Source organism: Candidozyma duobushaemuli (assembly GCF_002926085.2).
Source record: "Candidozyma duobushaemuli strain B09383 chromosome Unknown F_B09383, whole genome shotgun sequence".
Lineage (NCBI taxonomy): Eukaryota > Fungi > Ascomycota > Pichiomycetes > Serinales > Metschnikowiaceae > Candidozyma > Candidozyma duobushaemuli.
In genome coordinates, this window is record NW_020289899.1 from 384,701 (window position 1) to 400,236 (window position 15,536).

A 15,536-nucleotide genomic window follows, 5' to 3' on the forward strand; every position below is an offset into this window, starting at 1 on the left:
ACGGCAAAGTTTGAAGATATCAAGAAGATAGAAGGGTTGATGCTTCGCCAGCAGATCAATCAGAAAATATCCGCTCAGCGGGTTTAATCTCTATAAATTCCAGCAAAAGCAGCTCTTCATCATACAGCGCTATACCCTATATTCCGTCAAACTTGCTCGACATAACCGCTTCCACACCAACTATATAGAGTCCAGACGGGCTCTTCGGAGATTGACTCGGTGCTCGAGACCCAGGCCATACATTAATCGTACATTTTTGATATCTATTGAACAAAGTCTCCATACGGCTTGTCTCTCGAGGCGGGCCGCCTATTTACCCACCTTGCCCTTGTTTCTGTTCTTTTTGCCCTTGTTTTTGTTCTTGTGGCCACGGTGCTTCTTGAAGTGCCCCAAGCCCAGGTTCACCTGCTTGTCCACCAAGCCGATCTCCTTGGCCAATGCAGTTCCGGGGTCCACACCGAATTTCTCCACACGGCTCAAATCCTTACGGGCAGCCTCGGCCAGCAGTTCGTCACCAAACTTCTCGGCTCTCTGGATCTTTTTCGTGAGAAGGTCCACAGCCAACTGTTTTCTTTCCTCTGGAGTCAACTCCTTTGGCTTCTTGCTTTCTTCCAGAGGCTGCAGCTGATCGCCGTTTTCAGAAGTCGTGGGTTGGGTGGTTTCAGTGGTTTCCTGCTTTGGCTCTTCGGCCTGGGGAGCAGGTGCTGATTCTTCTGTCTTGGCTGGTTCTGGAGCGCTGGAGTCCAGTTCCTCAAGACGCTGAACCAAATCGGCTTTTTTGCCGTCCAAGGCCAATCCCTTGGCCTTGAGCTGCTCTTTCAATTGGGCCACCGTGAGCGACGCGTAGTCTGACATAGTAGGTGTTTTGTGAGTATCAACAAAAGTACCAACACTGGTTGTTGCTTGGTGTTTTTCGTCCAACGCGCATCCATACATTTTCACCGTGCCGCAGATAAAGCTATAATGGGTAGACAGGCCATGTGGCTGAAAGGGTTGGTATAGTTTTTTTTTTTGAAAAAAAAAAAAGAAATATTCTGTATTGTCATGTCAATTGTGAAGTTGAAAAACTGGTCCTGGGGTTTGTAGAGTAGGAGTTCTATAAGTCTGGCTCGCTAGTTAATGGCTGCAACACTGCTTGAAATTACAGTATAGTGAAGATAAACAACCAGCAATGGAAAGAGTTCATCGATGATAGCTATTCGAAGCTCGATCGAATTCTGTGCTGATGCTTAAAAATTAAAGAAAAATGCTCAATGGGCTTACATAGCACTCGACTTGAAAGTATGCTATTCTCGAAAACAGTACGCCTTCTATCCAACTCAGAAACCTTCTACTTTGAATAGTAATATGTCGAAATGCACTCTTGAGGCAGGCAGATTCTCTGAGCCGAACCGAATGTCACTTAAACGATTGCCTTTACCCACCCGTCTTGATCGCTAGCCCGAGAACTAGACCAAGCACTACCAACGCCAACAATACCACGGTAAGCGTGAATGCCCGGCTCACAGGAAATTGATTCTTGGTCATTGCATGTTGCACCCTAAGGTACCGCCAGTAGCCAGCAAATACCATGAAAGCAGCGAAAACAGCACAAATGACGGATAAAGGTCTGGCCAAGACATCAAGACCGGCGTTCTCGTGGGTCAACTTTTGCCTCAACTTATCGTCTGCATCTTTCACTAACGCATGCGTGGCTCTGGAAGAAATTGAGTACATCTGAATGAAAGCGACACCTAGAGTAAGTGTCATAAGAGCACTTCTCATCCAGGCCAAAAAGGTCCGTTCATTGGCCATATGGTCTCGTGCAACAGAGCCCTTGTTTTCAAGAACCCATGGTTTTAGCTTATCTGTGACTTTCTGTTCATTGGTTTGTTCAGGTTCTTCAGATGCTTCTCTATTCGTAGGAGCAGGGTTTCTTGGAAGTGGAGAGTGAAGTTCTCTAGCAGAGCCCCTTCTTGAGAATTGCTGACTGGCATTGATGCTTTGTTTCCTCTTTTCAAGGATTCCTGATACAACTGGTGTAGTTGGATTGGGGAGATCTGTAATATCACTGTGTCTCAGATCACTTTGGTTGTCTGGAATTTCTGGAATTTCAGATCCTTGATCATTCTGGCTCTTGTTTGTGGTGCCTACATTCACCATCCTGTTATCTTTTTTATTAGCTCAAGGTAAAATACATGTGTAGGCAACTAGACGTCCCGATACGCTGTCTGCCTTATTATCAATGTGCGCATTTTGCAACACCCTTAGTCCACAATCAATAACGACTCACGGTCGTCCACAAGCTGCACCACACCAAGGTGTGCATACTCGTTGATGCACAGGTCAATCTGCTCTTGCGTGTAGCCCATGCCAGCCAATCTGGTGTACAATTCAACCACGTTGATGGTGTTGTTGTCGGCATCATTCTCTCTGATGAAGCGACGGATGCTGCCCATGATTCTGGTGGTCACGTCTTCTCTCTCCACGTCATCGTTCGAGTCCATCGAGGATTTCGACACCTTCAAGAGTCTAAGTGCCTCGTCCACATCTGTAGGTCTCACCACGTTGTCGAAACGGATTCTTGCAAGCGCCTGCGAGATACGCAAGATACCCAACAACGTTCTAGGTGTGATGTGTGCAAATTTCTTGACGGACCCTTCATTTCTCTGGGCCTCTTTTCTCATTCTGATGTACAGCTGAACCACGTGGTCACCGACCTCTTTGGGGACGACGGGGCGGAAGGTTCTGGCAACAGAGATGTACTGTCTGATGGTATGAGGGTCCAACGGCGTGAAGTCCATCTCAGGCTGCTTACCTTCTCTGTGAACGTAGGTGACGTGCTCTGCAAGCTGCTCGTCGTTCTCCTCAGACGCCTGGTCCAAGATCAAGAACATGATATCAAAACGAGACAAGAGCGCAGCTGGCAAGTTGATGTTCTCGTGGGGTGATAAGCGAGGGTTGTAACGACCGTACAAAGGGTTAGCAGCGGCCAAAATGGAGGTACGGGCGTTCAATGTGGTGTTGATACCGGCCTTCGAGATGGAGATGGTCTGTTGTTCCATCACCTCATGGATAGCTGTTCTGTCACCCTCTTCCATCTTGTCGAACTCATCAATGCAACAGATACCATTGTCTGCAAGCACCAAGGCACCACCTTCAAGCACCATCTCGTCGGTGACAGGGTCTCTCATCACGGCAGCAGTCAAACCAACACCGGAAGAACCACGACCGGTTGTGTAGACGGATCTTGGGGCAATTTTGTTAATGGATTTAAGCAACTGAGACTTGGCCACACCAGGGTCACCCATAAGACACACGTTGATGTCACCACGAATTCTCATACCGTCGCCAATCTCCTTGGTGACACCACCACAGAGAAGCAAAAGTAAGATCTTCTTCACATCCAAGTGACCGTAGATCTCTGGAGCTATGGACTGGGCCAAACGCCTGTAGATGGTTCCGTTACCCTCACGGTTCAAAGCCATCATCTGTTCTCTGATTTCTGGCGTGATCTCGAGAGACTCGTACTGTTTCTTGTGCTGCTGGACAAACTGAGCCTCCAAGTAGGTTTCGGTCAAAAGACCGGCCTTGAGTGCTCTGAAACCAGTGTATGGAGAAGGCAAGAAAATACCAGAAACATCAACAATGTCACCTGGGTTCATCAGTCTGACCAAATCACCATTGACATGGATGGTAAGTGTTCTGGGAATATGGCCCACGGGGACCTGGGAAGCCATCTCCTGGATCTTGACCTCCTGGAAAGACAGGAACTTGGACGCCCGCGTCAGCATGAACAATTGGCCTCTCTGGTTGTCTGTTTTGCACACTTCGGAGGTACACTCAGTCAAAGGCTGGAAAACCTTGGAGTTGACCTCCTGGAAAATCTCGTAGCCACACTTGTCACAAGTGTAGGCATTCACAAGCACGGAAGGTTTCACGTCGGTGACTCTGGTGACGATACCTCTGACGGTGATCATCTTACCAACGTGGCTGCCCTTGACATCTCTCACAGCCAAAGCCTTGGTTCTACCAGTCACAGGCTTGAAGTACAAATGGTAACGTCTGGTCAACTTGGGTGGGAACATGTTCTCCTGCAACAAGCCGCCCAGCTGTTGAGAGTTCTGCCAGTCTGTGTTGGTCTGCTGAGACAAGCCCGCGTTTAAAGAGTTGAGCTCATCGGTGTTCTCCTGAGAAACACGCAAGTTTCTCAACTTTCTCTGGTGCAAGATCACGTCCAAGACGTCGTCCTTGTAGGAGACATCCTTGGTTGGCTCAGGCATCAACTCGTCCACGACTGAGGAGAAAAGCTCGGTGAAGTGGTACGTATTCTTCTGGATCTGGTTGACCAAGTCCATCAGGCCCAATTGCGAGGGCTGAGACGAGAAAAACTGGTTTTCCTGGTACGCCTTGATATCGTCCAAATCCACGTAGAGAGTGGAGATGTCTCTGTTGGCAACTTTTTGCAACAAATCCAAGTATTTGATACCCAGCTCCTGCAACTCAGGTTCCACATCGAGATCGACATCGGAGGAGGCCTTGAAATGAGTGAAGAAATCACGAATCAGCGTTTTGAGCTCATTGTAATTGACATTGATTTGCACGGTGGGGAGCACCGTTGTCGCTGACATTGGAGATGTAGGTTTTTATGAAAAGACCGTGTGGTTGATGGGTATACCTTTTTTTCGGCCGCGCCATATCTATTCCTAATTGGGTGAAATACACGCGTCTTCCAGCATCGAACGGCCCTGCAAGAGAACGTCCCACGATATTTGAAAAAAAGGAAGAGGATGTTATGATTAACGAATTTAATGTTATTTGAAGTCGTCGGCTTAGTTTGGTGTATTTGATATTTGTCAAAATCGATTATAGCCTCCATGTATTGGAAAAGCCTTGGTGGGGCATTGGCTGCGAAAAGCACGGTCCGAAGGGGTGTCCGAGAATACAGGGATGGACGTTTTGGCTGAATATAGAAAACGTGAAATTTAAGTTGGAGTCAAATTGTCCAATTTGTGGGGTAACTTCATTTTCTTTACTCTATTTGTGAAAAGTTCTCGGAAGTGTTGATGTTATTTCATGGTTTCGATTGCATGCTTGTGGTTCTCTTGCATAGTTATAGACAGACTGAAGACTCGGTTCGGCTTCTGTACTCAACTCTAAGTCATATTTCCTTAGACCTGATTTTAATTGTTGAAAGTGTTGTCATTCGATCATAGATGTTGAAATCACGGACCACGCTGCTGTATGGTGAGTGACAATAGGCTTCTGCATTCTCCACATTCCATCAGCTATCTGTTTTTGCAACTGTCTAAAAATGGCTACTGGTAGATCTCCAGCAATATAGCGAATATTTGGCGTCACCAAAATCATAAAATCAACCCTCAGACTCAATGGTCTATATCAATTCATACAGCTACTCGGATTCCTCTTGGTTGATACATTTTCTATACTATGAAGCTGCCAGGACCTGCCCTGCAGCGGCCGCAACAACCCAGGCCAGCTAGAGGAGCTAGATCGACATCAAATCGACCAACGCACGGGCAGCCCGTTTCTCGTCGCTACGTAGGGTATCCTCTTTGCCAGGCGTTGTCAGCGAACCAGCACTGTGTTTGCGCAAAGACTCAGCGCCAATTGTAGCCCAGTCCTCCTCGTCGGTATCAGAGGCATCCTGCTTTGACAGTTTGGGATTTGCACCGTTGCGTGGGAGCGACGACAGCAATGTAGAGCGGATACTGGACTCGTTGAAACTCAGCTTCCGTCTGCCTCCAATGTTATTGCCGAAATTGTCGGGCGACACGGTCACACCAGGGTGGAGATGACCATTAGAGTTCAGCCACGAGCCAATTGGCGACACTGAAAGGACCGAGGAAGCAGGAGGAGGAGAAGACACCAGGATCAGCAGACCACGAGCAGAAGAGACAATGTAATTGTCCAAATTCTCAATGGAGTTGAGTCTCAGGCGGCTGAACAATTGGTGTCTGTTTGAGTAGCCCGTGTGGGTGTTTTTCGTGACCGAGTTGGCTCCAGACAGTTTACGGCGAGAACCCTGGAGATGTGGAGGAGGCAGCACTTTCAAAGGCACCCTGTTGGCAAACAGCACTGGAGGCAGCTTCTTCCGCTTCTTGTCCTTTGACTCGTCGTCAAACTGGAAGAGCCCGTCCTCGGCGGTATCCATATCGTCTTCATCCGAATCCTCCGCAATAGCATTGTCGTCCACATCAAAACGGGCCATTCTGGGGAGCTCGTCATCGGAAAATGGCGAATTCTCGTCCTCCAGCTCCAGCTCAGACTCCAACGCTGCATCTAGCGGCACACTCACATTGTGAAGGTTGTGTTTGCCATTGGAAATTGAGTCTCTGCGAGTACTAGGCACCAGCTCCTTCTTTTTCGACCATCCAAGCTTGGCTTTCTCTTTAAGCTCCTGAACGCTAATCTTGGCTTTATCGTCGGTAGCACTGCCCTCAGTAACAATGTAGTCTGAGTCTTTCCGACGCACGGCCCATTGGCCCCAGCCGATTTTTTCAAAAACAACGTTGTTCTCCACATCGCCGGCTTCCATAGCAGCCATGATAAGTCTACGCTGCTTGGAAAGCGAAAGGAGATCGAAACCGGGAACTTCCACGGCCAACTGAGACGTGATTAACCGAATGGGCAAGGGACCTTTCTTAATTAAGAGATTGGCGAGCCTTGTAGGGGTAATTTCGGCAGCAACACGAATAGCCTCGGGAGAGGACGTGGACAATTTTGTGACATGTTTGGTGGGACCGTTGGACTTGGAATTGGCGGTCTGTGTTGTTGGTTTTGTTGAGTCCTCCTGGACCCCGGATTCCGTGTTCATGGCGGGGGACTTCAAATCTGGGGTAGACGGAGGGGTTTAAATAAATGAACGGTAGTAAATTGGTCGGATTGGTGTGTTTTAGTTGTTTTGTTGCAGGGGTTGTTTTTTATGACTCTTGTTTAGCAACTGAAAAATCCATATGTATTTTCGTGAGACACCGGGCTCGATATAAAGAGGCTTCCTACATTCTGGTGCGTCGCACCGTGACAAATTCTGTTGTTTTTTCGGTAGTGCCGCCACAGGCTAGCTCGGAGAAAAAGCAATTTTGTCAAGGCGGGGATAAAAATAATATTGTGCACGTGACGCGACCCCGTCCCCCAATAAAACCCCAACACAACGCCCAACTCTCCTCCTCATTCGCTGATTTCCCGACAAACATGGCCCTCCCACGCTGAGTCACTTGCCTCGAGAGGGTGCAAATTTCCGGCAGATAATGTTGGTACTGCACATAGCCAGATTCCGCTCCCACGCTGTGAATGACAGGCAGCCAGAGACAGCCCACGGTGTGACCCGCACCTGTGTTATCCGGATCCGGATAAGAGGCGCCGTAGCCTGATAAGGCCGTCAGTCGGTCACTTTAAGACGATTCCGAGGTCGGCTGAAAATGGACATATTTGGCAAAGTCGAATATTATGGGGATTCCCGCCCAAAAATAGAAGAAAATGCAGATCGACCAAAGTTGGTTGTTCTGCTGGGAGCAATGCCGTAAAGGGTCACTGAGGTGAAAAAAAAAAAAAAATGGGGCATGGTGGGGTGCCCAGGATAGCGTGATTTTGGCAAAGGTCATGAATCTGATAAGATGACATTTTTGGGTATGGAGGCTTGGAGCCGATCTGGACAATTGTGAGACGGATGTTGAAGGGTTCTCGAGGAATGGCGATCGTCGAAGGTGCTAGTCGTGTGCTGGATTGGTGTAAAGTGGGTTCCAAAAGGGTGGATTTGGGTACTTTGTATGGGTGTTTTTGCTCAATTGGTATTGTGATGTAGGAGCTTGTGTGGCTGGGAAATCGTCGGCTAAGGTGTGGTAATATGAGGATCCAAGGGGTCCACAACCTCGGCTGATCAAGGTGGTGAACTAAGGACGGGGATGGAAATTACGTTTTTTGGATTAAATGACGGCATTGTTCAAATCATAGTGGCTTTTGGGTTTATGGTTCTGGAACTTTATCGTAGATGTCATGCTTTGTAGCTGGGCTGTGTTCATTGCTGAGGAAATGGGTGCAAAATGTAAATCATGCAAGTGAACAACCTTGACCCATTCCACAACGTTGCTTTTTGAGAGCCGCCAGGGGGATTCCACAATTGGTTCCGCTTAAGGCTAGATGTTATCAATTTACGTTTTGGAAATATGTTTCGTGATGCAATATCGAGATTGTGCGATCCACAGTTACAGGTGTCTCAGTATGAAGCAGCGGCAGTAGTCCTTATACCTCTACCTGGACCCAATTCTGACTCCCACAAATCCATACAAAATAGCCAATTGGCCATTGCAGCCAAATAACTTCTCTACATCCTACTCTCTGTCGCTAGTGATTCGTGTATTACTCATACTGGCGTAACTGCTCCGCTGAAATCAAGAACCCGCGAACGGCTTACTTCAAAGATGGGAAGTTCTTGTCGTTCACAGCAGGTGGCTGGGCCTTCTTGACGTTGTTGCCGCCCTTACCGCCTCTGGCTGGCTTGGGGCCTCTGGAGCCCTTGAAGCCGCCTCTAGCAGAGTCGCTCTGAGGTCTAGGAGCCTCGTCAGCGAAAACAGCGCTGAAGTCCAAGTACTTCTTCTCCTTCAAAGCCTTCTGCTTCTGCTTTCTGGCGTGGGTGGCCTTGACAAAGTCCTCGGTGTGCTTCTCCACAACCTCACCCTCGGCCCACTTCTGCTCGGCACCCTGGTTGGCGGATCTGACGGTTCTCTTACCGTCCAAGTTGTTCTCAGCAAGCTGCAACTCGTTCAAGTAGTCCTGCAAGGACTTGGCAGCTGGAGGAGCTGGCTCGCCCTTCTCGGCAGCCTCATTCTCCAACTCAACCAAAGCATCGCCGGTGGCGTTGGTCTCGTCGTCCAACTCTCTCTTGTCGTCAGCACCCCAGCCCTGCTTCAACTTCTTCTTGGAGTCGGTCTTGCCGGTTCTGGAGTGACGGTCAAATGGCTTCTTCTCTCTGGAAGAAGGGGTGTTGGAAGGAGGAGCAACATCCTTGTTGTTGCTCTTGTTTTTGAGGGCAGCCTCGTTACCAGTAGGGCCCTTCTTGTTCTTCTTAGCTCTAGCAGGGTCGGCCTTGGCTGGAGGGACGTCACTCTTCTTGGAAGAGGTGGTGTTCCTAACGATCTCTCTTGGAGCCTGAGGAGGGAGCGCCAGCTCATCCTCCACATCGTTACCCAATAAATCGTACAAGTTCTGGTTTGGTTAGTAGCTGGTGGGGTGCGGTCTGCGAAGGATTCCGGAGTTTCTGGGGTAGCAAGGGTTGGATGGAACCGCAACTTCAGGGGGGGGGGGGGGGGGCGGTAATTGAGGCACAGTTGGAAGTGGTGATTTGACGGAGTACCAATGAACTCCAATTGATGGGAAATTTGGTCACTCAATTCAAGATCGTTTCAAGTCGGCCAATTTTGCTTCGGTACCCAATTCGGGAATACGTCTTCCGACGAATTGAGGGCCAATTCATCGGTGCTCCAGTTTGCGAGAATTGATAAAACATACCTTGTTTTCAAAAGACATGGTTGTCGTAATTCGACAGCGTTCGGAGTTCAGCAAGGAGAAGAAAGTCCCAAAGAAAATTTTTCATAGAAGAAAAAAACCGTCAGAGCGAACGTCCAACGAGAACACCCGTACCTCCAAAAGTGGGTATACCTGGGTTCCTAATTATGTCAGCATTAATAAATGATTATGTATCAGGGTCGGCCATGCAAAATGCCGCCTTTGTTCCTCATGTTCTCTAATGACAAGCTCCAAGCCTTTTTTATCCATGGCGACCTGCGGCGTCATGCTTCACCAGATCTTGGTGCGCACATTGTGGAGCCTGGCCTTACAAATTGCTGCGAAACTTCCCCAGTCTCACCTCGCCGTCCACACTGTGATCTTTTAGCTTTGGGCTCACGTGAGGCGTGACCGACATATGGGGCTCTTTTTGCATACACCCGATACCCTTGTTTTTGCAGCCTCTCCCTTTTTAGGCCTGGTCACTGCTCAAAAATGTATCCCCGACTCTCGTGAAAAACATCTGCAATGCTTTTCTCAATTCCTGCGACATACCTCTGTCGAACAATTTCAATAAGAGCTTGTACATGGCCGGCGCATGCTTGGAAAAGTCCGAGTCGTCAAACTCCACATAACCCCTGAGGATCTCAATTGCAACCGGCTTCCACGTAGAAATGCTCTTTTGCTGGTTGGACTCGTCGAGATCGGCAAACCTCGAAACAATGTCATTCGAGAGTGGAACGACAGATTTCAAGATGGTGTCCTTGGCCTCGCCGCTCACCTTGCTATTGTCACAGTAGAGTCTGAACATGATGTTCAAGAAGACAGCTGAGGACATGCTCTCTTGCTTGAGCAAGTTTGGAAGTCTTTCAATTACACCAGCGTTCCAGAGTCTGACTCTAAGCTCGTAGTCGTCGTTGAAAGATCTGGCAAAATTGTAACTCGACTCCAACAAATGTGCAAGTTTCATCAAATGTTGGTGAGAAATGTGGTCGTAGAAAGCCTCTTCAACCGAGAGTTCCAGCAAGGTTTCAATCATCAACAATTGAAGCACACATTTGATGACAATCGAGGACTTGTCCTTAGATCTCTGTAATCTTTCCTCAGCCTCATCTGTAATAGGAGAAGCCATCTCGTGTGATTGCATCGAGCTGTCATTGAGGTCAAGTGGAACATCAATGCCATCGTCTTCGGCACCATGCTTCTTCAATGGGTCCAAGTTGAACAACTCGTTGGCAGTAGTGAGGTCGAACAACGAGTCGAACGCATCTGTGATCAGATCCCATTGCTGGTCATTGAGTCTTTCGGCATTCTTGAGCAAGAAATCTTGTAAGCACGATTTACCCGTACGGGCGATTGTATCATTCTCTTGACAGATACAGTTGATCAACAAGTCCAAGAACTCCTTCAACATTGGCGTGAGATTGTCAAAGTACTGAGTGAAAAGGGACACCATGCTGTTGAGTGCTTGAATCAAGGTCGTAGACACCCAGAAAGAAATTCTATCCCTCTCCGAAGCACTGTTGTCTTCGTCGTACTTCAACTTCCAAGGGTCAGCCAAAACGCCAAAGATAGGGAACAAAAGCTTGTGGCAGATTTCATCCCAGAAGTCCTCCTTGAAGTTGGCACCGTATTTGGAAAGCACGTCAAAGAAATGCGTCAATGCTCTCGATCTCACTTCAAGCTCTTCGCCAGTCATGATGATATCGAAGAATCCAAACAAAACTGGGAACCAAAGCTTCTTCAACGAGTCTGCATTTTCAGAGCCACGAATGACAACCTTGTCATTCTTCTCCTCCTCTTCAGCGAGACCAGCAATTTTGACAATCATTCTCAGCAACACCTCAAGAGAAAGAAGTCCGACCTTTTGGAACTTCTCATTCTTGGCGAATTGAGTGAAACATTCCACCTTGTCCGAGAAAGAGTCCTGCTGGCGAACTTCTTCACTATACTCCTTGTTGATTGTGAAAGCGAGCTTGTAAGACTTGGTCACAATGGAATCCTTCTTCTCGCGGGCACCAGCTGTAAGAACCTTGAAAATTGTCTTCCAACCAGACTTGATCTGAGAAGCATTTGCCAAGATCAAATTGTTCATACATTCGACGACCATATCCTTGACATCGGGTGAGGGGTTGTGAACAATAATATGCTCAAAAGGTTTCAAGAACTCCTTTTGGAACTTGAATTGTGCCAACTCCTCAATGTTCATAAATCTGGTAGATAATTGTCTGAGAGAATCCAAGGCAAAAAATGAGACATTTATATTGGCATTGCAGCCAACAGTGTTGAAGATTTCACCCATGATCGCCCACAATTGAGACCATTCCAAACGAATTCTGCTCATGTTGTAGTAACAAATGTCAACGACCTTCTGAAGCGAAAACATTCTAGGATTAGATGACGAGCCCGAAGACTCGATCTCCTCAGACACCACCTTACTGAGAGCCTCAATAAAGTCTTTGATACCTTCACCTGATAACTCAGCACTGTTCGTGAATACCTTATCCATAGCGACACTCAACTCAGTTCTGGACAAAAGCTGTGCAGCTTGAGGACTAAGTTGTTGGTTGTGGAATTTCATGGACGCGGATTGCGATGGAGTGAACAGGCTGAAGAAACCCGATGAAGTAGTACTGTCGATGGATGTTCTGTTCACCATTCTTGCTACTGAAACATCAGGAATAGAGTCTTGGTCCACACCTTGAGCAATTAACTGCAAACGCTCTAGCTGAGAAATGGATGTGAGAACTTGTGTCCATGCGGACTTCAAGTGGTTGCCCTCACTAATAGCAATGTCCAACATAATGTGGACGGCAGCGACGTTCTTGGGTTTGATATTTTCCATGTTCGTCAAACTTTGGAATTGCACCAAAGCGCTGATGTAGGAACTCTTAGCGTACGAGATATCAAACATGCACGCGATCTTGATAGAAAGCTTGATACCCTCAAGGCAGACATTCGTGATATCATCCTCATCATATTCCTTGAAAGGAGGAGTCAAACCAGCCAAGATAGACATCCACAATGTCTCAAAGATGGTTCTGACATGAATAACATGCGAGGCAGCATGGAACACGGAGCCCAGTGGATCATCAGACTTCATCTTCTTGCCCAAATTCTTCACAAGCTTCTCAGTTTTGGTAGACATCTCCTTGGAAGCATGTAAATATGCCTCTCTTGTCAAATCTCTACCACCAAAAAAGCCAACAGATGTGGCTGGAGTCACGGAGGGGTCACCAGAGAGAAGAGCCGCATGTTGCTCAGATTGCAACTTGATCTCATTTTGCTGGATCTCGTAGTAAATCTTTTCGAGAAATTCTCTGTCAAGATCTTTTCCGTCGTCAATACCACTATTGTTGGCAACAAAGCTGTCCACAGTCATACGGTTCTTGATTTGAGGGGAGTGTTGATCGGTGTTCAACATCACAACGGAATAGGCTAGAACATAGGCCGTGTCTGCATTCGAGAAAATACCAGGATTTCCAAGTACATATCTTTCAGCAAACTTCAACATGAATCTATCGATCTTCTGAGCCTCACCTGGCAATCTGAAAGATTGCAAAAATGTCCTCATAGCATCCACAAAACCTGTGCTGTTGAAGTTCATCTGATCGACGAAAGCATGCATGATTGCGACGTTCTTCTCATCACCTTCACCAAGGAATTCGCCGATAGCTGCCTTGCTCAAGTTCTCTGAGTTGAGAAGGAACAATGCGATTTCCTCAGGATCGTCTGACTTGATGAAGCCGTTCTCGATGAATTGTTTGATACCCTTCTTTGGTCTTTGATTGAATTGTCTTACACCTTCCAAGAAAGCCTTCTTTCTTTGCTTCAGATTTTGAAATTGTTCGGGGTCGTCGTTGATCTCTGAAGGCTCGGCACTACTGGAAGGTCCAACGAATGAAGCATTCCTTGAAGTAATTTGGCTCGAGTTTGGAGACTCACCGTTCGAGATCCTGCCCGTGTTGATACTGGTTCTAGAACCATTCAAGCCATTATTGAGCTTGTTAGATGTACTGATACTCTTTTGAGCCCACGAATAGAGCGATCTCAAAAATGCCACGGTACAGTTAATGGATGACATTTTCATGGCGTATTCAAGGGGGAAGCTGTTGTAGATGTCAGGCTCTGGTGGTTTGGAAGACATAGTGGAACTTGTCAAATTGGCAATTTTGCTGATATCGTACAAAGAAATACCCTTGCGGCCATTCTCACGATACGCAGCTTTTTGGGTAGATGTGACCTCAACACGGGACAACGACATCTTTGTCAACAAATCAATGATCTTTTCACAAATATTAGGTTGATCGCTGTCACAGTCGTAATTGAGGTAGAACTCTATGAGGCAACGCGAGTCACTGCAAAGACGCTCGATGATTGAAAGCAAGTAGCGTTTTTGGTGAGGCGTCGATGTTTTCATCTCGGCAACAGGCATGTAAATCTGTTCCCAGAAGACAGGAATCTCCATCTTGAAGTCAGATCTCAAGTTGGAGATCAAAAGCCAGTAGATCTCAAGCGACAATTCGAAGATGGGAGCAAGAGGAGAAGCGGCGTTCTTGATCAACGCTTGACATAAGTATGAGCGAACTGCGTCGATCAAGCGTGTTCTGTCGTCAGAATTGGACGAAAGGATTACCACGTCTTTGCTCAAGAAAATATCAATGTTCTCTTTCAAGATGGTGTGGATGATGTGTAGCGAAAGAAGCTTGGAGCGAACAGAGTGTGACCTCATGTCGACATTGTCGGTATCAAGATCCTTGATAGAGAGTTTGCACATCGCTCTGAAAATCAAGAATGCATCTTTGACAGCCAAGTCCTCGTCATTTTCAGAGGCCAAGTTTGCCTCATTGACGCGTTCCAGATCTAGGCTAGAATTGTTCTCCAAAGCAGCCAAGGTGAGCTTCTCTTTGGGCTCATCGTCTTCTGTTGGAGCCTCGTCCAGCTTAAGATTAAAATTACTGCTGGACTTGGACATCCTTGACTTGTTCGCCAAAGACTCCTGAACTCTTTGGAATATGGCGCCAATGACCTGTGTCAAAATACCCTGCGCAACAGCCTGGTTTCGTGGGGTGAGCGAGAAGATGAACACGTTGTAGATTTGCCTCACTGCTTTTAGAAGAGACGCGCCGTGGGTTGGCATTAGTAGAATGCTGTGCATCAAGGCTCTGACCACTTGCAACTCCACTTCGGGATCGGTGCCTTCGCCCTCGAAGCAAGCAGACACCACGTCAACCGAGGCATCGGTAAGCTTAACTCTGTCACTCTCGTCTTCGAACAGAGCGTAGTCGAACAACTTGGCAAACAAGTCAACAGCGTTTTTCTTCAATTCGTGGTTTCCCAACTCGCAAGCCATTTTCAAAGCGTCAAACATAACGTGTGGGTCTCTAGAAGACAGGTTGTTCAACGAATCGATGGCTTTCTGGGTCGCGTTCTTCAATTGATCGTTCTTTTTGGCCTCCTTGCTGCCAAGAATATGCTCAAATGTCTTGTTGAAAATCTGGATGTTATCAACGGTGGCGTTGAAGTACTTTTTGGCTGGAAGCTCGGCCTCCTTGGTAGCCTCTTGGGCCTGTTCCGAGGTTCCAGCAATGTTGATTTCCGGCAATGGCTTATCGTGAGCAAAGCCGTTTTCCTTCGAGCCATCGTCATCTTGAGCGTTCTCGGCGACTGGCTCCTCAGCAGGTTTGCCGTCTTCCTCAGGCTTAGTCACCTCTTGGGTCAGTATTTCCTGGACACCGTTCTCAGCTAGACTGGATTCGTCATCTGCCTGCTCAGCGTTAGCCTCCGCCGATTCAACAGTTTCATCATTCTTTTCAGGGGCCTCCTCCACCTCTTCACTCTGGGTGGGTTCGGTTTCTTCATTGTCCTTGGATTCCAGTTGATCCTCTTCAATTGGGTCAGATTTCGAAGTAACCTCTTCGTCTTGAGGCGTGCTGGTCTCTGGGACGGCTGGGACCTCTTCGGGTCTCGATTCCTCGTTCAGAACCTTCGGTTGTTCACTTTCACTCATGGTATTATTTGACCCAAAGGCT

General features: G+C 47.5%; 5 protein-coding genes across 5 annotated transcripts; all 5 read right to left on the bottom strand. All coding sequences in view use genetic code 12, as the record gives it.

Annotated features, from left to right (window-relative positions):
• Positions 1-309: 309 nt before the first annotated feature.
• Positions 310-855, bottom strand: CXQ87_004842 (uncharacterized protein; the record flags this gene model as incomplete). The annotated part of the gene is made up of 1 exon (XM_025483275.1): positions 310-855. The coding sequence occupies one exon, from the start codon at positions 853-855 to the stop codon at positions 310-312; it is 546 nt and encodes a 181-aa protein (XP_025337488.1).
• A 561-nt stretch (positions 856-1,416) lies between these two features.
• Positions 1,417-2,142, bottom strand: CXQ87_004843 (uncharacterized protein; the record flags this gene model as incomplete). The annotated part of the gene is made up of 1 exon (XM_025483276.1): positions 1,417-2,142. One exon carries the CDS (start codon positions 2,140-2,142, stop codon positions 1,417-1,419), a length of 726 nt encoding a protein of 241 aa, XP_025337489.1.
• A 104-nt stretch (positions 2,143-2,246) lies between these two features.
• CDC47 (DNA replication licensing factor MCM7) lies at positions 2,247-4,610 on the bottom strand (the record flags this gene model as incomplete). The annotated part of the gene is made up of 1 exon (XM_025483277.1): positions 2,247-4,610. The coding sequence occupies one exon, from the start codon at positions 4,608-4,610 to the stop codon at positions 2,247-2,249; it is 2,364 nt and encodes a 787-aa protein (XP_025337490.1).
• An 878-nt stretch (positions 4,611-5,488) lies between these two features.
• Positions 5,489-6,817, bottom strand: STB3 (Stb3p; the record flags this gene model as incomplete). Its single annotated transcript, XM_025483278.1, has 1 exon — positions 5,489-6,817. One exon carries the CDS (start codon positions 6,815-6,817, stop codon positions 5,489-5,491), a length of 1,329 nt encoding a protein of 442 aa, XP_025337491.1.
• A 1,592-nt stretch (positions 6,818-8,409) lies between these two features.
• On the bottom strand, positions 8,410-15,514 carry SEC7 (Arf family guanine nucleotide exchange factor; the record flags this gene model as incomplete). The annotated part of the gene is made up of 2 exons (XM_025483279.1): positions 8,410-9,204; positions 10,013-15,514. The coding sequence occupies 2 exons, from the start codon at positions 15,512-15,514 to the stop codon at positions 8,410-8,412; spliced, it is 6,297 nt and encodes a 2,098-aa protein (XP_025337492.1).
• Positions 15,515-15,536: the final 22 nt, after the last annotated feature.